Consider the following 25063-nt stretch of genomic DNA (forward strand, 5'->3'; position numbering starts at 1 on the left):
GCCTGCTTGTCATCTAGAAACTAAAACTGTTCACGGTACTCATGATGTGGTCTAACCAAGGCTCGATACCATGAGAAAGTTCCGGAAATGGCTGGAGAAAATGGGAAATTGGTGCATAACATCAAATGATACTTCAGTCATGTCACTAAAACAGAGGATGACCAGAGACAGCTACTAGGTGGAGCAGGAGAGAGAGTGGGAGAGAAATCAATGATATATAATGCCCTGATGTGGAGATGCCGGCGTTGGACTGGGGTGAGCACAGTAACAAGTCTTACAACACCAGGTTAAAGTTCAACATGTTTGTTTCAAACACTAGCTTTCGGAGCGCTGAATTCACCTGAGGAAGGAGCAGGCCTCCGAAAGCTAGTGTTTGAAACAAACCTCTTGGACTTTAACCTGGCGTTGTAAGACTTCTTAATATAATGCCCTGACATAGTTGATTGTTGCAGAATGTGTAACAACACCACAAGACAGCCAGGTGGGGATTCATTGCAGTCAACTGTTTGGGACAAGGATGGACAATCCCGCATTTCTATTCCAAATAGTTTCCGAATCTGTATCGCCAGATCTGCCTGTTCCACTGCCTCATTTAGGCACTTAATTTTCTTTTTTTTTAAATAAATTTAGAATTACCCAATTCTTTTTTCCAATTAAGGGGCAATTTAGTGTGGCCAAACCACCTACTCTGCACATCTTTTGGGTTGTGCGGGTGAGACCCACACAGACACGGAGAGAATGTGCAAACTCCACATGGACAGTGACCCAGAGCTGGGATTGAACCCAGGTCCTCGGCACCTTGAGGCAGCAGTGCTAACCACTGCGCCACCCTGGCACTTAATCTTCAAGGAATATATATTCCTTTTTTTTTAATTTAGAGTACCTAATTATTTTTTTCCAATTAAAGAGCAATTTAGCGTGGCCAATCTACCTAACCTGCACATCTTTGGGTTGTGGGGGTGAAACCCACGCAAACACGGGGAGAATGTGCAAACTCCACACGGACAGTGACCCAGGGCCGGGATTCGAACCCGGGTCCTCAGCGCTGCAGTCCCAGTGCTAACCACTGTGCCACATGCCACCCATCAGGAATATATATTCCTGACATCTGAATGCACCGCTTCACACTGACTTATATTGAAATTAATTTGCCTGTCACACACCCAATTTGACATCTATGCTTTGCACCTCTATTTTATCAAGATCCTGGTTCCTGTCAAACGCTGGCTGAAATTAGCTCCGTGTTTAAACAGTAGACCAGGAAGTGGTATTTTCAGAAAGTGAAGGGGGGTTTCCGTTCTTCCCAGCACGTTTCAGATGAAAGTGGCTGTCCATGGTGGCTTGACTAATGCAGCCCATCTCCCTAAGAAGTTTCAAGACATCATTTCTGAATTTGACCCCGATGAACACATAAAGGACTGGATTCAGACAACTGTGGCTGAATCCGACACATTCTGACACCACAATGGTAAATGTCAGCTTTCCGTAGAAACCACAATCGGTACTGATCACATCGAGCATGCCTAATGTCTTGATGAGTATAGCCACGTTGTAGGGGGACCAACAGATGAAAACATTGCCGTGACCATCAGCACAACTTTGACAGCTTTGTGCCTCTCAAAGTTGTGCGTCTTGCACAGGGTTTTGACCACCTGGCTGTAGCAATAACACATGACAGCAAGTGGTAAAGAAAAGCCAATCCCGTGGTACAAAATCTGCTCTGCGATCAGCCAGTTGTTGGCCCTGATGTCATCGGATGGGTAGGTGCATTTGGTCTCATTCTGGGGAAATTCTTTCACCAGTCTATAGAAGATCAGGTTCGGGATTTGGAGGATCAAGCCTGTCACCCAGACAGCTGAGCACACTAGGTGGACATACTTGGCTTTGCGTTTTTTGTAAGTCTGAACAGCATGGACAATGGCAAGGTACCGGTCAAAGCTGATACACCCCAACAGCAGACTGTTGCAGAAGAAGTTGAGCTTGTGGATGGAACCTATCAATTTGCAAAGGAAGAGACTGAAGTGCCACTCAAAAATACTTTCAATGGCAAGAAAAGGCAGGATCAGGACAAGGAGCAGGTCGGCTATTGCCAGGTGCAGTAGGTAGTTGTCAGTTGGAGTCCTCGAATGCCTGTAACGCAGCAGGATCAGCATCACCACAACATTCCCAAAGGTCCCAAACAAGAAGACTAAGAAATAAACTGCGGGTATAATGACTTTCTGGAAATACCAGGGAGTTTCATTGTCTTCAGGGCAGTACGTTTCTTCATAATCAGCCGTGGTAGTATCATTGCCGGCCATATAGTTCTCAGGCCAATAATCCTGAAACAAAATTTGCAAAGATCAAAATGGCTTCAGAAACATTTGACTCATTTAATTGAAAACATGTTGTGATAAAATGGACAGCAGCCTGAATTTTAGGCCCGATAAAATTGGGCACTCTAAATTAAGAATTGGACATTTCAAATCAAATCACAGTCAGCTGCAGCACAGGTCTGATGGGAATTCGAACTTGGCCACGTTTGAATACGCTGAACACAGACAGACTGGCAGGACATGTCTGGACCTGCCTGTCAATCATTCATCAGGAGGTAATCTGTTCTATTCATCTGGATCGATTGTTTTGGGTTGCCCAAATAGAGCTAGACATTCTGGCACCCAGTTTTCCCGCCAGCACCATGTATGGAGGGAGGTTATGTGCAAACAATATACCGAGGAATGGGGTTGGGTGCTTGGTATCCGGCAGAGTTGCAATCAGCAACTCCATTGAGTTTTGCGAACCATGCCTCGAGACCTGATTGGCCGAGGGCCAGAGGACTTCCTGGCCAGACGGGAAGAGGGATATAATGATTGACCCCAGTGAAGACTCGCAGAGGCAGCAGAGAAGATTGGACAACCGACGAGAGACGAAAAGGAGCAGCGTGTGAGACCCACCTTCCCACACGAAGGCCTGGAAGAATCGAGACTCAGAGAATCAGACCTGCGGCTCGACTAGTCTGTTGGCTCGGGTAATATTAAGAATCTTGGGATCATTATCGGGTGGCACGGTAGCACAGTGGATAGCACTGTTGTTTCACAGCGCCAGAGACCTGGGTTCGATTCCCAGCTTGGATCACTCTCTGTGCGGAGTCTGCACGTTCTCCCCGTGTCTGCGTGGATTTCCTCCGGGTGCTCCGGTTTCCTCCCACAAGTCCCGAAAGACGTGCTGTTAGGTAATTTGGACATTCTGAATTCTCCCTCTGTGTACCCAACAGGCGCCGGAGTGTGGCGACTAGGGGATTTTCACAGTAACTTCATTGCAGTGTTAATGTAAGCCTACTTGTGACATAATAAAGATTATTATTTTTGTTTTTGGATAGTTTAAAAAGGGTAGCTGTTTTTACTGTTTGATAAATAAATTTGGTTGAATCATACACTTTTATTTGTCCTTTGTTCATCTCAAAGAAAGGCACCTGGACAAAATGTTGAAACAATAAAACTGGTCGAAGTGTCTGAGTTTTTACAGATCACGTCAATCTCACTCTTCCCACAAACTGTCACACTCCCTGGTGTCTGACTAATTAACTATTGAAGCAGCATTGATTGTCAAATCAGATAGCCTCCGATCTCCACTGTGTTGTGTTTAAGGAGAGGGGCAGTTACCTAGATTTCCCAGCACTGTCTGCTACTGAAACCTGTGAATGTGGGGAGGGGGGTGGTTAAGGTGAGGATAATGTTCAAATCCCAAACTTTGTCAAATTGACTGGAACGCCGGGTCTCCCATCACTAACCAAAGCTTCTCAATCTCTAAAATCAACTCTTTATTTCTCTTGCACGAATGTTGATGCACAAGACATTCCTTGGTGATTACACTGTGTATGATTTGTGGGGAAACGTCATCATTTCAAGTAAATGAAAAAAAAAATGTTGGAAATACTCACATCGTAATTCAATATCTGTGGAGAGAGAAACAGAAGTTGATAAACTTTCATCAAAACTATAAATCTCAATTTAGAAATTTTTAATTGACCCACCCCAGTCTTCGCAGCTTTCAGAGGGAGAGTGTTCTGAATTTCCAGTCTATTGTTTGATGAAACGATTCCTAACATTACCCCCGGAATGGCTGAGCTTTCATTTTAAGGTTATGCTCCCTTGTTCTGAGTCTCCCACCACAACAGGGGATGGTTCCTCCCTACTTGCCTTATCAAATCCCATTTTTAAAAGCTCAATTAGATCACCCCTTAATCTTCAACAGTCAGGGGAGAAGACGGGTATGTGGGCAGTTATCAAGAAATTGTGTGGGGGATGTGGAATGAATTTAACTGCACACTGTGGCGGAGGTGATACCACAGATTTGCAGTTTTGCAGATAGCAGTCACTAAGAATTCACACTGAGAGATACACAGACCTGGTTATCATCTGCTGTCTGCTGTGGCCTCAAAGAAGGCAGAGCCTTTAGCACAGTCCCAGGAGACTGAAAACAAATGTGCTCCAAAATAAAATTGATCAAACCAGAACCGTGCTAATTTAGAGAGTTTATTTTGAGACAACTGTGTTTTTTATCGAGTGCTATTTACTTCCTCAACCACCATCATTCTCAGTTGTTGTAAAGTGCCTTTAATATTCATTCAGTAAAAAACACGTCGGCTTTTCTTGAGGCACAAAGCGTTTATGACATTTCTACACGTGCACTGATTCAATCAGCCCACTGCAATCGGTGATCAGAACACCGATATTTCAGCAAAAATTCAACACAGCTTCATCCCAAAAAGAGAGTGACAAGGGAGGTTGGAAACTGTTTTTGTTGGAGCAGAGTGCTTTTCCACGGGGAATGGTTGAGTTAGAAACCATTTCAGTCTTTTGAGGGAAAATTGAATGAAACCTTTGAAGCAAAGAATAATTTGGACTCTGGGGAATTAGGGAAGCAGTGGGGTTAGTTTGGGATTATACATGAACATGTGCGTTAGAAGCAGGTTTGGCCATTCAGCCCCTCGATCCTGTTCCGCCATTCACTAAGATCATGGCTGATCTGATTGTAACTTTATTTTTAATTTAGAGTACCTAATTATTGTTTTCCAATTGAGGGGCAATTTAGCGTGGCCAATCCACCTACCCTGCACATCTTTTTGGGTTGTGGGGGTGAGATCCACGTTGATATAGGGAGAATGTGCAAACTCCACCCTGACCCGGGGCCAGGATCGAACCTGGGACCTCGGTGCAGTGAGGCCTGATCTGATTGTAACTTCATCCCCACATTCCTGCTGACCCCCAAGAACTTTTCAACCCCCCTGGTTCTAGAGTCTCTGACAAGAGGAAACAATTTCTCCGCATCCACCTTGTCCACACCCCTCAGGATCTTAAAGGTTTTGATCAAGTCGCTTCTTAACTCTTCAAAACTCCAGTGGGTATAAACCTAACCTCTCCAACCTTTCCTCATCAGACAACCCGCCCATTCCAGATATTAGGCTAGCGAACCTTCTCGGAACTGTTTCTAAAGCGTTTACATCTTTCCTTAAATAAAGAGACCAATATTATAAACAATACTCCAGATGTGCCCTGGACAACTGAAGCAAAATCTCCCTACTTTTATAATCAATTCCCCTCACAATAAACACTAACATTATATTATCTTTACTAATTATGTGCTGTACCTGTACACCAGCCTTTTGTGCTTGGTGCACTAGGACACCCAGATCCCTCTGTACCTCAGAGCTCTGCAATCTCTCACCTTTTAGATAATAAACTTCCTTTTTACTCTTCCTGCCAAAATGGACAATTTCACATTTTCCCACATTGTGCTCCATTTTCCCACTCACTTAATCTATCAAAAGAGTCCCTTTGTAGTCTCTTTACATCCTCTTCATAATTTACTTTCCTACCTACCTATATGCAATCAGAAACCATAGCAACCATAGAATCCCTGCAGCACCGAAGGAGGCCATTGGTCCATCAAATATGCACTGACTCTCTGATTGAGCATCTTACCTAGGCCCAATCCCCCACCCAACCCCCGGATGCTGAGGGGCAATTTATCATGGCCAATCCACCTAACCTGCACGTCTTTGGACTGTGGGAGGGAACCGGAGCACCCGGAGGAAACCCACACAGACACAGGGAGAAAGTGCAAACTCCACACAGACATCACCCGAGGCAGGAATTGAACCCGAATCCCTGGAGCTGTGAGGCAGCAGTGCTAACCACTGTGCCACCTCTTCAGTCCTTTCATCCAAGTCTTTTATATAATTTTTTTTTTTTAAATTTAGTGTACCCAATCATTTTTCCAATTAAGGGGCAATTTAGTGTGGCCAATCCACCTAGCTTGCACGTTTTTGGGTTGTGGGGGCGAAACCCACGCAGACACGGGGAGAATGTGCAAACTCCACACGGATAGTGACCCAGAGCCGGGATCAAACCTGGGACCTCAGCGCCGTGAGGCGGTTGTGCTAACCACTAGGCCACCGTGCTGCCCGGTCTTTTATATAAATGATAAGAATTTGAGGTCCCAACACTGAACCCCGTGGGACACCACTCACCACATCCTGCCAACCAGAAAAAGACCCACTTGTGCCAACTCTCTGTTTCGGGTTAGCCAATTTTCTATCCATGCCAAGAACTTTTATTTTCTACAATAACATTTGACGTGGCACCTTATCAAATGCTTTCTGTAAATCTAAATGCATCCAATAATTCCCTTTTATCCACAGCACAGTCCTTCAAAGAACTCCAATGAATTGGTTACACATGATTTCTCTTTCACAAAACCATGTTGACTCTGCCCGGTTGTCTTGCAATTTTCCAAGTGCCCTGCTATAACATATTTAGTAATGGCTTCTTTGGGATTGATACAGAGCTTTATAGATGAGCTGGACAGTGGGATCAGTTTGTGGTTGATTCAGGGCTCTGGGGGCAGAGCAGGGCAGTTTGTAATGCTGGAGGAAGATACTGAGATATGAAGGGGAGAGGCCATGAAGGTCTTTGAAAATGAGGATAAGAATTTTAAAACTGGGGCATTACCAGACCAGGAGCTAATGTAGGTCTGTGAGCAAGGGGATGATAAGTAGGACCTGGTGTGAGTCACGATACGAGCAACAGAACTCTAGATGAGTTCAAGTTATGGAGGGTGGAAGATTGAAGACTCGACAGAATAGTTGTTTCGAGCGGTCACAAAGGTTTCCAGCATCATAGGAGCTGAGACAGGGAGAGACGGTAACAGTTGAGAAATACAAAGTCTTGGTGATGGAATAGACATGGGATGTGAAGCTCAGCTTCATGAAGTGGCACAGGAATTTTTTTTCTCCATTAGAAGTGCAGAATAGGGCAGCACGGTGGCGCAGTGGTTAGCATTGCTGCCTCACGACACCGCGGTCCCAGGTTCGATCCCGGCCCTGGGTCTCTGTCCGCATGGAGTTTGCACATTCTCCCCGTGTCTGCGTGGGTTTCACCCCCACAACCCAAAGACGTGCAGGGTAGGTGGACTGGCCACGCTAAATTGCCCCTTAATTGGAAAAACTATAATTGGTTACTCTAAATTTATTTTTAAAAAGTGCAGTTATAAATGCATCTGCTGCTAGTAAAAGAGGACAATTACTGCACAAACACACTTCTACTTATGTTAAATATCAGGAACAAGGGGCAGCATGATGGTGCAGTGGATAGCACTGCTGCTTCATGGCACCAAGGTCCAAGGTTCGATCCCGGCTCTGGGTCACTGTCCGTGTGGAGTTTGCACGTTCTCCCCGTGTCTGCGGGGTTTTCCTCCAGGTGCTCCGGTTTCCTCCCACAGTGCAAAGATGTGCAGGATCAGTGGATTAGCCATGCTACATTGCCCCTTAGTGTGTCCAAAGGTTACTTGGGGTCATGAGGATAGGGTGGGGGAGTGGACCTGGGAAGATGCTCTGTCAGAGAGTCAGTGCAGACTCGATGGGCCGAATGGGCTCCATCAGCGCTGCAGTGATTCTATGCCTCTATGATCCCACAGGCAATCGATCAGATCTAAGTTCCGCAGTCCTACAACATCGAATTGTGAATGGTGGTGGACAATTAACAGGAGGAAGCGCCACAATATCCCCATCCTCAGTATTGGAGGAGCCAAACAGATCAGTGAAAAGACAAGCCGAAAGCATTCACAACAATCTACAGCCAGAAGTGCCGAGTGGATGATCCATCTCGGTCTCCTCCGGAGGTCCCCAATATCACAGAATAATACAGTGCAGAAAAGGCCCTTCGGCCCATCGAGTCTGCACCGCCGCATGAACAGCACTTGATCTGCCAATCCTAATCCCATTTGCCAGCACTTGGCCCAAGGCCTTGAATGTTAAGACGTGCCAAGTGCTCATCCAGGTACTTTATAAAGTATGTGTCCCCAGCATCACAGATGTCAGTCTTCAGCCCATACGATTCACTCCACATGAGATCAAGAAACGGCTGAAGGCACTGGATGCTGCAAAGGCTATGGGCCCTGACAATATCCCAGCAATAGTACTGAAGACTTGTGCTCCAGAACTGACCGCACCCCTAGCCAAGCTGATCCAGTACAGCTCCAACACTGGCATCTACCCGGCAATGTGGAAACTTGCCCAGGTGCGGCCTGTACACAAGAAACAGGATAAATCCAACTTAGCCAATTAGCACCCTATCAGTCTACTCTCCATCATCAGCAAAGTGACGGAAGGATTTATCAACAGTTCTATCAAGCGGCACTTACTCAGCAATGACCTGCTCACGGAGGATCAGTTTGGGTTCCGCCAGGGTCACTCAGCTCCTGACCTCAATACAGCCTTGGCTCAAACATGGACAAAAGAGCTGAATGCCAGAGGTGTGGTGAGAGTGACTGCCCTTGACATCAAAGCAGCATTTGACCAAATAAGGCATCGATGAGCCCATACAAATCTGGTCAATAGGAATTGGAGGAAACACTCCACTGCGGTTGTTCCCCTCAATAACAGGTATACCGTTTTGGATACTGTTGGTGGTGGTGGGGGTGGGGGGTGGGGGGGGGGGGGGGGGGGGGGGGGGGAGAGAGACTTACCAGAGATAAGCCACAATGACCAGGTCTCTAGCACTGAGTCTGTCCCTGTGGCTCAGAAGAGAAGGGGGGATAGCAGGAGAGCATTAGTTATTGGAAACTCTATGGTTAGAGGTACAGATAGGCGGTTCTGTGGCAATGATAGAGGCTCACGGATGGTGTGTTGCCTCCCGGGTGCCAAGGTCCGTGACGTCTCTGATCGTGTTTTCAGGATCCTTAAGGGGGAGCAGCCACAAGTCGTGGTACACATCGTACCAATGACATAGGTAGGAAAAGGGTCGGGGATGTAAAACAGGAATTCAGGGAGCTAGGGTGGAAGCTGAGAGCCAGGGCAGACCATGTTGTCATCTCTGGTTTGCTGCCAGTGCCACGTGCTAGCGAGGGGAGGAACTGGGAGAGAGTGCAGTTAAACACGTGGCTACAGGGATGGTGTCGGAGGGAGGGTTTCAGTTACTTGGATAATTGGAGCACATTCTGGGGAAGGTGGGACCTGTACAAACAGGACAGGTTACACCTGAACCAGAGGGGCACCAATATCCTGGGAGGAAAATTTGCTACAGCTCTTCGGAGGCGGGGTTAAACTAATTTGGCCGTGGGATGGGAAACTGATTTGTTGTCCAGGAGATAGCGTTGCTGGAGTTCAGGAAGTTGAGGGTAGTGCAGTACTGAGGAAGGTACCAAGGTCACAAGAGTGGATCTGCAGGCATGAGGTGGTTTGAAGTGTGTCTACTTCAATGCGAGGAGCATCAGGAATAAGGTAGGTGAGCTTGGAGCATGGATTGGTACCTGGGACTACGATGTTGTGGCCATTACGGAGACATGGATAGAACAGGGGCAGGAATGGTTGTTGGAGGTTCCGGGGTTTAGATGTTTCAGTAAGATTAGGGAAGGTGGTAAAAGAGGTTGAGGAGTAGCATTGTTTTTTTTTTATAAATTTAGATTACCCAATTATTTTTTCCAATTAAGGGGCAATTTAGTGTGGCCAATCCACCTACTCTGCACATTTTTGGGTTGTGGGGGCGAAACCCACGCAGACAATGGGCAAACTCCACACAGCCAGTGACCCAGAGCCGGGATCGAACCTGGGACCTCAGCGCCGTGAGGCGGTTGTGCTAACCACTAGGCCACCGTGCTGCCTGAGGAGTAGCATTGTTAATCAAGAATAGTATAATGGCTGCAGAAAGGCAGTTTGAGGAGGATCTGTCTACTGAGGTAGTGTGGGCTGAAGTTAGAAATAGGAAAGGAGCGGTCACTTTGTTAGGAGTTTTCTATAGGCCCCCAACAGTAACAGAGATGTGGAGGGAAAGATTACAATGCAGATTTTGGATAGGTGCGGTAGTCACAGGGTAGTTGTCATGGGGTGACTTTCACTTTCCAAATATTGATTGGAGCCACTATAATTCGAATAGTTTGGATGGGGCTGTTTTTACCCAGTGTGTGCAGAAGGGTTTCCTCACACAATATGTGGATAGACCGACAAGAGGCGGGGCCACATTGGATTTGGTGCTGGGTAATGAACCAGGCCAAGTGTTAGATTTGGTTGTGGGAGAGCATTTTGGAGATAGTGACCACAATTCGGTGACTTTCACTATAGCAATGGAGAGGGATAGGGCCATACGGCAGGGCAAGGTTTATAACTGGGGGAAAGGTAATTACGATGCAATTTGGCAAGAATTGGGGAGCATAAGATGGAAACAGGAACTGTCAGGGAAAGGCACAATTGAGATGTGGAGCTTGTGCAAGGAGCAACTACTGCGTGTCCTTGATATGTATGTCCCTGTCAGGCAGGGAGGAAATGGTCGAGTGAGGGAACCATGGCTTACAAAAGAGGTTGAATGTCTTGTCAAGAGGAAGAAGGGGGCTTATGTGCGAGGTCTTGCACTTTGGAAAAAAGAATAGAGGCATGGACTATTTTCTAAACGGTGACAAAATTCATAATGCTAAAGTGCAAAGGGACTTGGGAGTCCTAGTCCAGGATTCTCTAAAGGTAAACTTGCAGGTTGAGTCCGTAATTAAGAAAGCAAATGTAATGTTGTCATTTATCTCAAGAGGCTTGGAATATAAAAGCAGGGATGTACTTCTGAGGTTTTATAAAGCACTAGTTAGGCCCCATTTAGAATACTGTGAGCAATTTTGGGCCCCACACCTCAGGAAGGACATACTGGCACTGGAGCGGGTCCAGCGGAGATTCACACGGATGATCCCAGGAATGGTAGGCCTAACATACGATGAACGTCTGAGGATCGTGGGATTATATTCATTGGAGTTTAGGAGGTTGAGGGGAGATCTAATAGAAACGTACAAGATAATGAATGGCTTGGATAGGATGGACGTAGGGAAGTTGTTTCCATTAGCAGGGGAGACTAGGACGCGGGGGCACAGCCTTAGAATAAAAGGGAGTCACTTTAGAACAGAGATGAGGAGAAATTTCTTCAGCCAGAGAGTGGTAGGTCTGTGGAATTCATTGCCACAGAGGGCGGTGGAGGCCGGGACATTGAGTGTCTTTAAGACAGAAATTGATAAATTCTTGATTTCTCGAGGAATTAAGGGCTATGGGGAGAGAGCGGGTAAATGGAGTTGAAATCAACCATGATTGAATGGTGGAGTGGACTCGATGGGCCGAATGGCCTTACTTCCACTCCTATGTCTTATGGTCTTATGGTCTTATGTAAGGACACTTGAGGGATACAAGACAGCTAGGAAGGAGCTTAAGAAAGGGTTTAGGAGAGCCAGGAGGGGGCATGAGAAGTCCTGGCGGGTAGGATCAAGGAAAACCCCAAAGCTTTTTACACTTATGTGAGGAATAAAAGAATAACCAAGGTGAAGTTAGGACCAGTCAAGGACAGTAGTGGGAACATGTGCATGGAGTCTGAAGATATAGGAGAGGCCCCAAATGAATACTTTCCTTCAGTATTCACAAAGGAGAGGGGCCATGTTGTTGAGGAGGTAGGCTGGAGGAAGTAGATATTCGGAAGGAAGATGTGTTAGAAATTTTAAGAAGCCTGAGGATCGATAAGTCCCTTGTGCCTGATGGGATATATCCTCGGATTCTTTGGGAGGCGAGGGATGAGATTGCAGAGCCTTTGGCTTTGATCTTTATGTCCTCACTGTCTACAGGAATAGTGCCAGAAGACTGGAGAGAGGCGAATGTTGTCCCCTTGTTCAAGAAAGGGAATAGGTATAACCCTGGGAATTATAGGCCAGTTAGTCTCACTTCGGTCACAGGTAAATTATTGGAAAGGGTCCCGAGGGATAGGATTTATGATCATTTGGAAAGATACAGCTTAATCCAGGATAGTCAACACGGATTTGTGAGGGGTAAGTCTTGCCTCACAAGTTTGATTGTATTCTTTGAGGAGGTAACTATGTGTGTAGATGAAGGTAGAGCAGTTGATGTTGTATACATGGATTTTAGTAAGGCATTTGATAAGGTGCCCCATGGTTGGCTAATGCAGAAAGTAAGGAGGTGTGGGATAGAGGGAAATTTGGCTGATTGGATAAGTAACTGGCTGTCACATAGAAGACAGAGGGCGGTGATAGATGGTAAATTTTCATCCTGGAGCCCAGTCACTAGCGGTGTACCACAGGGATCAGTGCTGGGACCTCTGCTATTTGTGATTTTTATCAATGACTTGGATGATGGAGTTGAAGGATGGGTTAGTAAATTTGCTGATGACACCAAGATTGGTGGAGTAGTGGATGAGGTGGAGGGCTGTTGTAGGCTGCAAAGAGACATTGATAGGATGCAGAGCTGGGCTGAAAAGTGGCAGATGGAGTTTAACCCTGATATGTGTGAGGTGATTCATTTTGGTAGGACAAATTTGAGTGCGGATTACAGGGTTAATGGCAGGGTTCTGAGGAATGTGGAGGAGCAGGGAGATCTCGGGGTTCATATCCACAGATGTCTGAAAGTTGCCACCCAAGTGGATAGAGCCGTGAAGAAAGCTTACAGTGTGTTAGCGTTTATTAACAGGGGGATTGAGTTTAAGAGCCGTGAGGTTGTGCTGAAACTGTACAAGACCTTGGTTAGACCACATTTGGAGTATTGTGTGCAGTTCTGGTCACCTCACTATAGGAAGGATGTGGAAGCATTGGAAAGGGTGCAAAGGAGATTTATCAGGATGCTGCCTGAATTAGAGGGTAGGTCTTATGAGGAAAGGTTGAGGGGGCTAGGGCTTTTCTCATTGGAGCGAAGGAGGATGAGAGGTATAATTGAGGTGTAGAAGATGGTGAGAGGGATAGATAGAGTGGACGTTCAGCGACTTTTTCCTCGGGTGGATGTAGCTGTTACAAGGGGGCATAACTATAAGGTTCAGGGTGGGAGATATAGGAGGGATGTCAGAGGTAGGTTCTTTACTCAGAGAGTGGTTGCGGCGTGGAACGCACTCCCAGCTATGGTAGTGGAGTCAGAAACTTTAGGAACTTTCAAGCGGTTATTGGATAGGCAGATGGAGTGCACCAGAATGATTGGGAGTAGGTTGATTTGATCTTAGTTTCAGACTGGTTCGGCACAACATTGTGGGCCGAAGGGCCTGTACTGTGCTGTACAGTTCCATGGTCTATGTTCTATCTTCTGTGGGTGTCATTATGTTCAATAATGTTCCTGTGAAACCCCTTGGAATACTTTATTACATTTAAGACAGGCTTAGTGAAAATGCAGGTTGTTGTTGGCCCTCAAAACAATCCCACATGATCTAATAATCCAGAAGACACAAATTCAATTCCTACTGTGGGCAGTTAGTGAATTTGAAGTTAGATTCTTTTGTAAATTTGGAAATAGAGACAATCCACGCCATAGACGAAAGGACCAGAGCCCAGGACAACAACGACCAGACTGTGAACTCCAGATAAAGGCCATATCTGCCCGGTACTTGCCAGTCACTTGGACGTTAAGGTCTTGTGTGTGTATTAGCTTATAGTTCAACTTGCATGTGTGTGCGATCGAGATAACTTAAACATTGTGTGCTGGCCAATAAATTATATTATTGTATGAAAAAAAGAGGAAAAGAAAGACAGAAATTTGGAAATAGAATTTAGCGGTTTGGATCAGTAATTGGCTAGCTGTAAGAAGACAGAGGGTGGCGGTTGATGGGAAATGTTCAGCCTGGAGTTCAGTTACTAGTGGTGTACCACGAGGATCTGTTTTGGGGCCACTGCTGTTTGTTATTTTTATAAATGACCTGGAGGAGGGTGTAGAAGGATGGGTGAGTAAATTTGCGGATGACACTAAAGTCGGTGGAGTTGTGGACAGTGCTGAAGGATGTTACAAGTTACAGAGGGACATAGATAAGCTGCAGAGCTGGGCTGACAGGTGGCAAATGGAGTTTAATGCAGAAAAGTGTGAGGTGATTCATTTTGGAAGGAGTAACAGGAATGCAGAGTACTGGGCTAATGGTAAGATTCTTGATTGTGTGGATGAGCAGAGATCTCGGTGTCCATGTACATAAATCCCTGAAAGTTGCCACCCAGGTTGATAGGGTTAGAACATAGAACATAGAACAGCACAGAACAGGCCCTTCGGCCCTCCATGTTGTGCCGAGCAATGATCACCCTACTCAAACCCACGTATCCACCCTATACCCGTAACCCAACAACCCCCCCCTTAACCTTACTTTTAGGACACTATGGGCAATTTAGCATGGCCAATCCACCTAACCCGCACATCTTTGGACTGTGGGAGGAAACCGGAGCACCCGGAGGAAACCCACGCACACACGGGGAGGACGTACAGGCTCCGCACAGACAGTGACCCAGCTGGGAACTGAACCTGGGACCCTGGAGCTGTGAAGCATTTATGCTAACCACCATGCTACCGTGCTGAAGAAGGCGTAGGGTGTGTTAGCTTTTATTGGTAGCGGGATTGAGTTTCGGAGCCACGAGGTCATGTTGCAGCTGTACAAAACACTGGTGCGGCCGCATTTGGAGTATTGCGTGCAATTCCGATCGCCGCATTATAGGAAGGATTTGGAAGCATTGGAAAGGGTCCAGGGGAGATTTACCAGAATGTTGCCTGGTATGGAGGGAAGATCTTATGAGGAAAGGCTGAGGGGCTTGAGGCTGTTTTCGTTATAGAGAAGAAGGTTAAGAGGTGACTTAATAGAGGCATACAAGATGATCAGAGGATTAGATAGGGAGGACAGCGAGAGCCTTTCTCCTCGGATGGTGATGGCTAGCACAAGGGGACATAGCTTTAAATTGAGGAGAGATAGATATAGGACAGATGTCAGAGGCAGGTTCTTTACTCAGAGTAGTAGGGATGTGGAATGCCCTGCCCGCAACAGTAGTGGACTCGCCAGCATTAAGGGCATTTAAATGGTCTTATGGATAGGCATATGGATGATAATGGAATAGTGTAAATGGGCTTTAGAGGGGTTTCACAGGTCGGCGCAACATCCCCTTTGGAAAGAAACTTTACCTCCTTCGGCAGCCTGACCGACACCTAACTCCAGTCCCACACCAGTGTGTTTGTCTTTGAAAAGCCCTCTGAATATCTCAGTAAGCCATTGGGTTCTAGCAAATCACTACAAAGGAGAAGGCACAGCTTCTCTGGATCGTTAGGAATGGGCAATAAGTGTGCCAGTGACACCACATCGTTAGAGTGAATTTAAAACGCAGTACGATGATGGCTCCAAAATAATAGAAAATAGAAATAGCAGCAAATGGTATCTGCTGATTAACAGAATGTTTGGGAACAGAGTTCATCATAAATCGAGTCAAAGTTGGGAGTTTTGTGCAGAGGGGAAGGAGGTACTCTTTCCTGGCACCTGAACCCCCCTCGCCCCCTGCCGACCCCTACCTTTTAGTTTAAAGCTCTGTCTACAGCTCTAATGATATAAAACAGCAATGACGAAGGATCCGGGCTCAGGAGAACAGGAACTAGGATTAATATAGGTGAAAATAAGAACAAAGAGACAGGAAACCGCTGTGCATAGTTGATCGGGCTGCATGCAGTAGTTATACTGTTCACATCTGTATTAATCAAGAAATTCGAGAAATATGGCAATACTGTAAACGTGGGAGACTTTAATTTTCATACAGGCTGGATAAACGAAATCAGCAAAAGTTTGAAGAATTAATTTGTGGAATGAATTTCAGCCAGTTTTATAGAAAAATACATTGGGAAACCAGCCAAAAATTAAACTATTTTAGATCTTGTTTTTTTTATGACAGAGGGTTAATTAGTAATTTCATCGTAAGGGAGCATCTGGGCAAGATTGGTCATAATACAATAGGGTAATACTTCAGCTTTAGACTTATCTGTTTCAAACTCGATGTGAAAGATCACTGCATTCAATAAAGGCAATGACATAAGTACGAGGAGACGCGAGAGATAGTGGTTACTGAACTTGCAATCCAGGGGCCCAGGTGAATTAACTTGTGAGATGGCTTTGAATCTCACCATGGCAACTGATTGGAATTTAATTTTAATTAATAAATCTGTAATGTTCATTGAAATTCATAAACACCCATCTGATTCATTAATGCCAGTTAGAGAAGGGAATCTGCTGTTATTATGACTCCAGGATCGCAGCAATGTAGGTATCTCTTACCTGGCCCTGAAATGACCCAACATCACTCAGTTCAAGGGGAATGGGCAGCAAATCCTGTCCTTGACAGTGACCCTCGCATCCCTCGAATAAGGTGTGAGGGGCAGATTGGGAAATTAGATTTAAATGTTTGATGGTAGAGGATGAATATTTGACGAAATATTTCAAAATTGTTCCAATTCTCTGCATCTCATAAATCTGTACCCCATTGGTGGAAAAAGCCTCCATGGACAAAGGGATCCACCTGTGGCTAACTGAAGAGGTTAAGGACAACATTAGTTAGGGCGGCACAGTGGCACAGTGGTTAGCACTGCTGCCTCACGGCGCCGAGGATCCGGGTTCAATCCCAGCCTTGCACGTTCTCCCCATCTCTGCGGAGGTCTCACCCCCACAACCCAAAAAGATGTGCAGGGTGGGTGAATTGGCCACGCTAAATTGTCCCTTAAAATTAAAATCGCTTATTGTCATGAGTAGGATTCAATGAAGTTACTGTGGAAAGCCCCTAGTCGCCACATTCCGGCACCTGTCCGGGGAGGCTGGTACGGGAATCGAACTGTGCTGCTGGCCTGTTTGGTCTGCTTTAAAAGCCAGTGATTTAGCTGAGTGAGCTAAACCAGCCCCTATTAAGTATGTGAAACCCCAAGAGATTAGCAAAAGTAAATTGTGGTCCCTTTGAGCATGAGACAGGAGAGCTGACAACAGGGAATAAGGAAATGGCAGAGATGTTGAACAATGTCTGTTCTCACAGTAGAAACTGCAGATAATAAACCAGAAAAGCCGAAGGGAAAAGTGCTGGAGAAATTAATTAATTTTTTTTAAAAATAATTTTTATTGGAATTTTTTACAGAAAATATAAAAATATAACAAGTATAGCAACAAGCAGTAATATGCAACTAACAGCCCCATAACACCCACAATTCCCCCCATACCGTAACCTCACATGTAAAACACTCCCCCCCCCCCCACCCCCCAACAAGAGAACTTAACCATAAATTAAAATTAAATAAATCAAATTTAAATAAAATAAGCAAACATAATCAACGTCCCCCCCACCCCCCCGGGTTGCTGCTGCTACTGTCCCAGTACCCTATTGTTGAGCCAGAAAGTCGAGGAAAGGTTGCCACCGTTTAAAGAACCCTTGCACCGATCCTCTCAGGGCAAATTTAACCTTCTCAAGCTTAATGAAACCCGCCATGTCATTGATCCAGGTCTCCACGCTTGGGGGCCTCACATCCTTCCATTGTAGCAAAATCCTTCGCCGGGCTACTAGGGACGCAAAGGCCAGCACACCGACCTCTTTCGCCTCCTGCACTCCCGGCTCCACCCCAACCCCAAAGATCGCGAGTCCCCTTCCTGGCTTGACCCTGGATCCCACCACCCTTGACACCGTCCTCGCCACCCCCTTCCAGAACTCCTCCAATGCCGGGCATGCCCAGAACATATGGGCATGGTTCGCTGGACTCCCCGAGCACCTGACACACCTATCTTCACCCCCAAAGAACCTACTCATCCTCGTCCCAGTCATGTGGTCCCTCTGCAGCACCTTGAATTGGATGAGGCTAAGCCACGCACACGAGGAGGAAGAATTTACCCTCTCCAGGGCATCAGCCCATGTCCCGTCTTCGATCTGTTCCCCCAGTTCCCCCTCCCACTTCGTTTTCAGCTCCTCTACTGACGCCTCTTCCACCCCCTGCATAAGCTTGTAGATATCGGATATCTTCCCCTCCCCGACCCAGACCCCCGAGAGCACCCTGTCACTCACCCCCTTCGCAGGGAGCGCAGGGAATCCCTCCACCTGCCGTCTAGCAAATGCCTTTACCTGCTGATATCTAAACATGTTTCCCGGCGGGAGCCCAAATTTCTCCTCCAACTCCCCCAGGCTCGCAAACCTTCCGTCGATAAACAGGTCCCTCAGCTGTCTAATGCCCGCTCTATACCATCCCCGAAATCCCCCATCCATGTTCCCTGGGACGAACCCATGGTTCCCCCTTAACGGAGCCTCCAACGAGCCCCCCACTTCTCCCCTATGTCGCCTCCACTGCCCCCAAATCTTGAGGGTAGCCGCCACCACCGGACTCGTAGGAGGGAGCGGCCACGGCGCCGTTACCAGGGCCCCCAGGCTTGTATCCCCACAGGACGCTCTCTCCATCCGTTTCCATGCTGCCCCCTCCCCCTCCATCACCCACTTACGCACCATCGACACGTTGGCCGCCCAGTAGTACCCCGAGAGGTTGGGCAACGCCAGCCCCCCCCCCCATCTCTACTCCGCTCCAAGAAGACCCTCTTCACCCTCGGGGTGCCATGCGCCCAAACAAATCCCATGATGCTGCTGGTCACCCTTTTAAAAAAGGCCCTAGGGATAAAGATGGGCAAGCACTGGAAGAGGAACAAGAACCTCGGGAGAACCGTCATTTTGACGGATTGCACTCTGCCCGCCAGCGATAGCGGCACCATGTCCCACCTTTTAAATTCCTCCTCCATTTGTTCCACTAGTCTGGTGAAGTTAAGCTTATGAAGAGCCCCCCAACTCCTGGCCACCTGCACCCCCAGGTACCTGAAACTCTTCACTGCCCTCCTGAAGGGGAGCCTCCCAATTCCCTCCTCCTGATCTCCCGGGTTCACTACAAATACCTCGCTCTTTCCTAAGTTCAGCTTATAGCCCGAGAAGCCCCCAAATTCCGCTAACAGCTCCATCACCCCCGGCATTCCCCCCTCTGGGTCCGCCACATACAACAGCAGGTCGTCCGCATACAGCGATACCCGGTGCTCCTCCCCACCCCACACCAGACCCCTCCACTTCCCTGACTCCCTCAACGCCATGGCCAGCGGTTCAATCGCCAGTGCAAAGAGCAGGGGGGACAGGGGACACCCCTGCCTGGTCCCACGATAAAGCCTAAAATACTCCGATCTCCTTCCATTTGTGACTACACTCGCCATCGGCGCCGCGTAAAGCAGCCTCACCCATTTGATGAATCCCTCCCCAAATCCAAACCTCTCCAGCACCTCCCACAGGTACACCCACTCAACTCTATCAAACGCTTTCTCTGCGTCCAGCGCCACCACTATCTCCGCCTCCCCCTCCACTGCTGGCATCATGATAACATTGAGCAGTCTCCGCACATTCGTGTTGAGCTGCCGCCCCTTGACAAATCCTGTCTGATCTTCATGAATTACCTCTGGCACACAATCCTCTATCCTGGTAGCCAGGATCTTCGCCAGCAACTTAGCGTCTACGTTAAGGAGCGAGAAAGGCCTATATGATCCGCACTGCAAGGGGTCCTTATGTGCTGGAGAAATTAATGAGACTCAAAGCTGAGAAATTCCCTGGACCGGATTTCCGATATCCTCAGGTTTGAAAAGAGGTGACAGCAGAGATAACCACCGGAATCTTCCAGCCATACATGCCAAATATTTCCGTCTTGCCGTCGCAACCCCGCCACAGGTTTCCTGACAGCGAGGAGTGCATTCACCCCCTTGACACGACGGGAGCAAGGGATCACGCCGTCGGCCAATGGATGGGTCACCTCCACCATCGGAGGTTGCGCGGAAAGTCCCACCCAGTGGATGCACTGCTGGTGATTGTCCAAAATTCCCTAGATTCTGAAACAATGCCAATGGATTGGAAGGTAGAAAATGTAACATGGCTATTTAAGAAAACAGGGTAGGAAGGGCAGCACGGTGGCCTAGTGGTTAGCACAACCGCCTCACGGCGCCGAGGTCCCAGGTTCGATCCTGGCTCTGGGTCACTGTCCGTGTGGAGTTTGCACATTCTCCCCGTGTCTGTGTGGGTTTCGCCCCCACAACCCAAAAATGTGCAGGTTAGGTGGATTGGCCACGCTAAATTGCCCCTTAATTGGAAAAAATAATTGGGTAATCTAAATTTTTAAAAAAAGAAAACAGGGTAGGTAAAGTACTAAGTCAAGTGGTGTAAGCGACCACAGTCTTCCAAACGTCCCAAACAATGGCTGTCCTTGTTGTTGAAATTCTGGTCGACTAATTTTTATTTATTTTTTATTTTTATAAATTTAGAGTATCCAATTAATTTTTTCCAATTAAGGGGCAATTTTTACGTGGCCAATCCTCCTACCCTGCACATCTTTGGGTTGTGGGGGTGAAACCCACGCAAACACGGGGAGAATGTGCAAACTCCACACGGACAGTGACCCAGAGCCAGGATCGAACCTGGGACCTCGGCGCCGTGAGGCAGCAGTGCTAACCACTGCGCCACAGTGCTGCCCGTCGACTAATTTTTAATGGTGTCCAGCAGCTTCCTTCATTAATCACCTCCTGCTTTTCTTTTGTTAATCCTGATGGTGAATAAACTTGCCAACATGTCCAAAGAACTTCAATGTGTCTTCTTTTGATATTATTGAAGAGTTCATTCTTCCGGCTTCATTTAGCATTTCTTTGCTCGTTCTTTTCTTCACCGAGCTTGTCCTTCGGATTTTTCATAAGCCCCGCAATTCAAATCTGTCGATATTCTTTTTCTTTCCCAATGCTCCAAGCTTCACATTTTATTAATTCATTACCCACCAGACAGAATACTTTCACTCTTAGCAAAATGCAAGAATCCAATATTAGGGAAATGGTAACAAGGTCATTAGAAAATCATATCAATGGGCAGCATGGTAGCGCAGTGGTTAGCACTGCTGCCTCACGGTGCCAAGGTCCCAGGTTCGAACCTGGCTCTGGGTCACTGTCCGTGTGGAGTTTGCACATTCTCCCCATGTCTGCGTGGGTCTCACCCCCACAACCCACGATATGCAGGGTAGGTGGATTGGCCACGCAAAATTGCCCCTTAATTAGAAAAAATGAATCGAGTACTCTAAATTTATATTTAAAAAAAAAGAAGTGGTTGTTCATAGCCAGCAACCAATAGGCACGGGGAGAGGGTGAGGGTGAGGGGGGAGGGGTGTGAGGTACAGGTGAGCTGCAAAATGCAAAGGAAAGTGGAGGGGGGGGGGGAAGGGAGAAGAAGGGGGAGGCGTAAAACCCAAAGTGGGGACCACGGGATACAGGCGGCATAGCTGCGGAGGATGGCCCTGAGGACAAGAGGGAGAAACAGGGACAGCAGCTGCATAATGGGCAATACATGCCATGGCCAACATCGGGATCCCAACCTGGGCAGAATGGCCAGATATTGTCCACAGCCACGAGAGGGGGGGGGGGGGGGGGGGGGGGGGGACATGTCATAGTCACAAGGCTCCTTGTTTGAATATGTATATTTTTTTCTCTCTGTTTTGTGTCTCTCCACTCGCCTTTCCGAGGGAGCTCTGTAAATATGAAAGCATTTATTTTCAGCGATTGTTGGACGATGTACCATAAAAATATGAAAATCAATAAAAACATTTAATAAATAAGGTTTGAAGTGGGGATGGTCGCAGATGACTGCACAATGTTCAGCACCATTCGCGACTCTTCAGATACTGAAGCAATCAGGGTAGCACGGTGGCGCAGTGGTTAGCACTGCTGCCTCACGGCGCCGAGGTCCCAGGTTCCATCCTGGCCCTGGGTCACTGTCCGTGTGGAGTTTGCACATTCTCCCCGTGTCTGCGTGGGTTTCACCCCCACAACCCAAAAAGATGTGCAGGTTAGGTGGATTGGCCACGCTAAATTGTCCCTTAATTGGCAAAAATGAATTGGGTACTCCTAAAAAAAAATTTTAATTTCAAAAATGTTTTCATTTTTTTAAAATTTAGAATACCCAATTAATTTTATCCAATTAAGAGGCAATTTAGCGTGGCCAATCCACCTACCCTGCACACCTTTTGGGTTGTGGGGGCGAAACCCACACAGACACGGGGAGAATGTGCAAACTCCACACGGACAGTGACCCAGAGCCGGGATCGAACCTGGGACCTTGGCACCCTGAGGCATCAGGGCCTCTGCGTCACCGTGCTGCCCTCTTAAAAATGTTTTTATGAACAATTTGGGGTGTGCAATCAATGTTGGCCTAGTCAGCAAACCCACATTTCTTAGATGAATTTTGAAAAGGCAATGACCCAACTCCAGGAAGAGAGAATCAAACCATTTCCCCTTGACATTCAACGGCATTACCATCACTGAAATCCCTGGGGGTTACTATTGGTTCAACCTCTACCCTCTCAAGGGTAATTAGAGATGGACAACAAATGCAAAATATCTATCCCATTAATGGGGGAAAAACATGGGGATTTTGGCAGTAAGAATGAAATGAGATGAAAATCGCTTATTATCACAAGTAGGCTTCAAATGAAGTTACTGTGAAAAGCCCCTAGTCGCCACATTCCGACGCCTGTTTGGGGCGGCTGGTACGGGAATTGAACCGTGCTGCTGGCCTGCCTTGGTCTGTTTTAAAAGCCAGCTATTTAGCCCAGTGTGCTAAACCAGCCCCTGAACAGAAAAAGAGAATATTTTTAAGTGGTGAGAAACTATTAAATGTTGGTGTCGAGACGGATTGGGTACAAGAAACGCAGATAGCTATCATTTAGATACAGCAAGTAATTAGAAAGACAAACGGTAAGTTGTAGTACAAGAATCAGAAAGTCTTGCTGTTTGATGCAGGGGGGACCTGGCAGACTGTGTACACTCCCTTACCAAAGAAGGAGATTCTTGCCTTAGAGAGGCTGCAACAAAGTTTTGCTGGATTAATCCCTGGATTAAGAGGGTTGGCTAAGAGGACGGATTGAGTTGAATGGGCCCAAACTCTCTGAAGTTTAGAAGAATAAGAGATGATTCCATTGAAACATACAATGGCTCTGAGAGGATGCAATATGTTTCTTGATGAGAGGCTGTTTCCACTGCTTTTATTTTTATTCATTTTTACAGGATGTGGGTATCGCTGGTTAGGCCATTATTTATTGCCCATCCCTAGTTGCCCTTCAGAAGCTGGCAGTAAACTGCCTTATTGGACGGTCTAGAACTAGTGGCAATCTATCACCCTTTATCTTGAATAGATTAAATGACGGAGAAGCCACAGCCCTCAGCGTAGAGAATTCCAAAGTTTCTCAATACTCTGAGAAGTGGCAGGTTTTTAACTACCTCACGGCGCCGAGGTCCCAGGTTCGATCTGAGCCTGGGTCACTGTCCGTGTGGAGTTTGCACCTTCTCACTGTGTCTGCGTGGGTCTCGCCCCCACACCCCAAAGATGTGCAGGTTAGGTGGATTGGCCACGGTAAATTGGCCCTTAATTGGAATTCTTTTTAAATATTAAAAAAGAATAGTAAATGGAACAGCAACCAAATGGAACTGACACTGATCAGAACGAATATTGGAACACAGGAAAGGTTATCTAACCCACGTTGCTCTGTGCAAAATCTAAAAGCTGCACCATGCAAATAATTACAGCCAGAAGCTTCATTTCCCCAGCTCATTCCACAGACAAGATCAAAGTTTCTGAAAGATGATTTAAGAGGGCAGCCACAACAATCCTGACATATTATTCCCAAAGCCCCTTTCACAACTCAAAAATGAAGAATCAGGAATACTTACACCTAGGACTTCTAGGTTGAACCTCATCTTGGACATTTGCACCCAGGTAGTAAACTTCACGGTTACGTTGATGAGTCGCCTGTGAGTTTCACCAATACATTGCTGTCACCTTTGAAGATGCAGAACTGCAGCTACTCAACGATAAAGTCTGGTCTGCAAAGTGTTTTTAAATGACTTACGCTCCTCCTGTCTGACAAATTTAAATAAAGGGGAGGATCAGGTGTCTGCTGGAAATGTTCCCTTTTATTCCTTGATTTGCATAATTAATCTACATCAGTCAATGAGGTGGCATGGTAGCACAGTGGTTAGCTTCACAGCTCCAGGGTCCCAGGTTCGATTCCCGGCTTGGGTCACTGTGCGGAGTCTGCATGTTCTCCCCGTGTCTGCGTGGGTTTCCTCCGGGCGCTCCGGTTTCCTCCCATAAGTCCCGTAAGACGTGCTGTTAGGTGAATTGGACCTTCTGAATTCTCCCTCTGTGTACCCGAACAGGTGCCGGAATGTGGCGACTAGGGGTTTTCACAGTAACTTCATTGCAGTGTTAATGTAAGCCTACTTGCGACAATAAAGATTATTAAAAATTAGACAGTGAGCATCTGCTTAGAGTAGATAAAGGAATGACGTGCATTTATATAGCACCTATCTGATCTCGAAGCACTTCACAGTCAATCAAATAATTCTAAAGTGTCATCAATACTGTGAAGACCTATATACTGTATTGCTAAACCCCCAATCATCCATTTTCCTGAATACAAAATGAGGGAAGAAATAGCGACACTGAAGAAGGAAATGACTTGGTGACTAATTAACGGAGAACAGAACAATTTGATCAGGAGAAAAAAGACCAAACGCATTTGGCAGGAAAGCAGGATGTTTAAGAGGTTTTGGAGACAAGGCAGAGAGGCATGAAATTAAAGAGTTACAGAGATAGTGACAGATGGAACAGATATCAATAGTTTGGTGGAGGGAATGGGGGCAAACAACAAGCCAGAATGCAAAGAGCAGAAGGGATGAGCTGGGTGATAAACCCAGAGAAGATTACTGAT

The 25063-nt window shown here is 46.7% G+C and overlaps 1 protein-coding gene across 1 annotated transcript; it reads right to left on the reverse strand.

The window, feature by feature from the left end:
- Positions 1-386: 386 nt before the first annotated feature.
- On the reverse strand, positions 387-24141 carry LOC119954433 (C-X-C chemokine receptor type 5-like). The gene is given in 4 exon segments (XM_038779642.1): positions 387-1571; positions 1574-2321; positions 3920-3934; positions 24021-24141. Coding segments are annotated over 4 exon segments (1125 nt in total). The 5' UTR covers positions 24057-24141; the 3' UTR covers positions 387-1245.
- Positions 24142-25063: the final 922 nt, after the last annotated feature.

The sequence above is a fragment of the Scyliorhinus canicula genome, chromosome 19 (genome assembly GCF_902713615.1).
Source record: "Scyliorhinus canicula chromosome 19, sScyCan1.1, whole genome shotgun sequence".
NCBI lineage: Eukaryota > Metazoa > Chordata > Chondrichthyes > Carcharhiniformes > Scyliorhinidae > Scyliorhinus > Scyliorhinus canicula.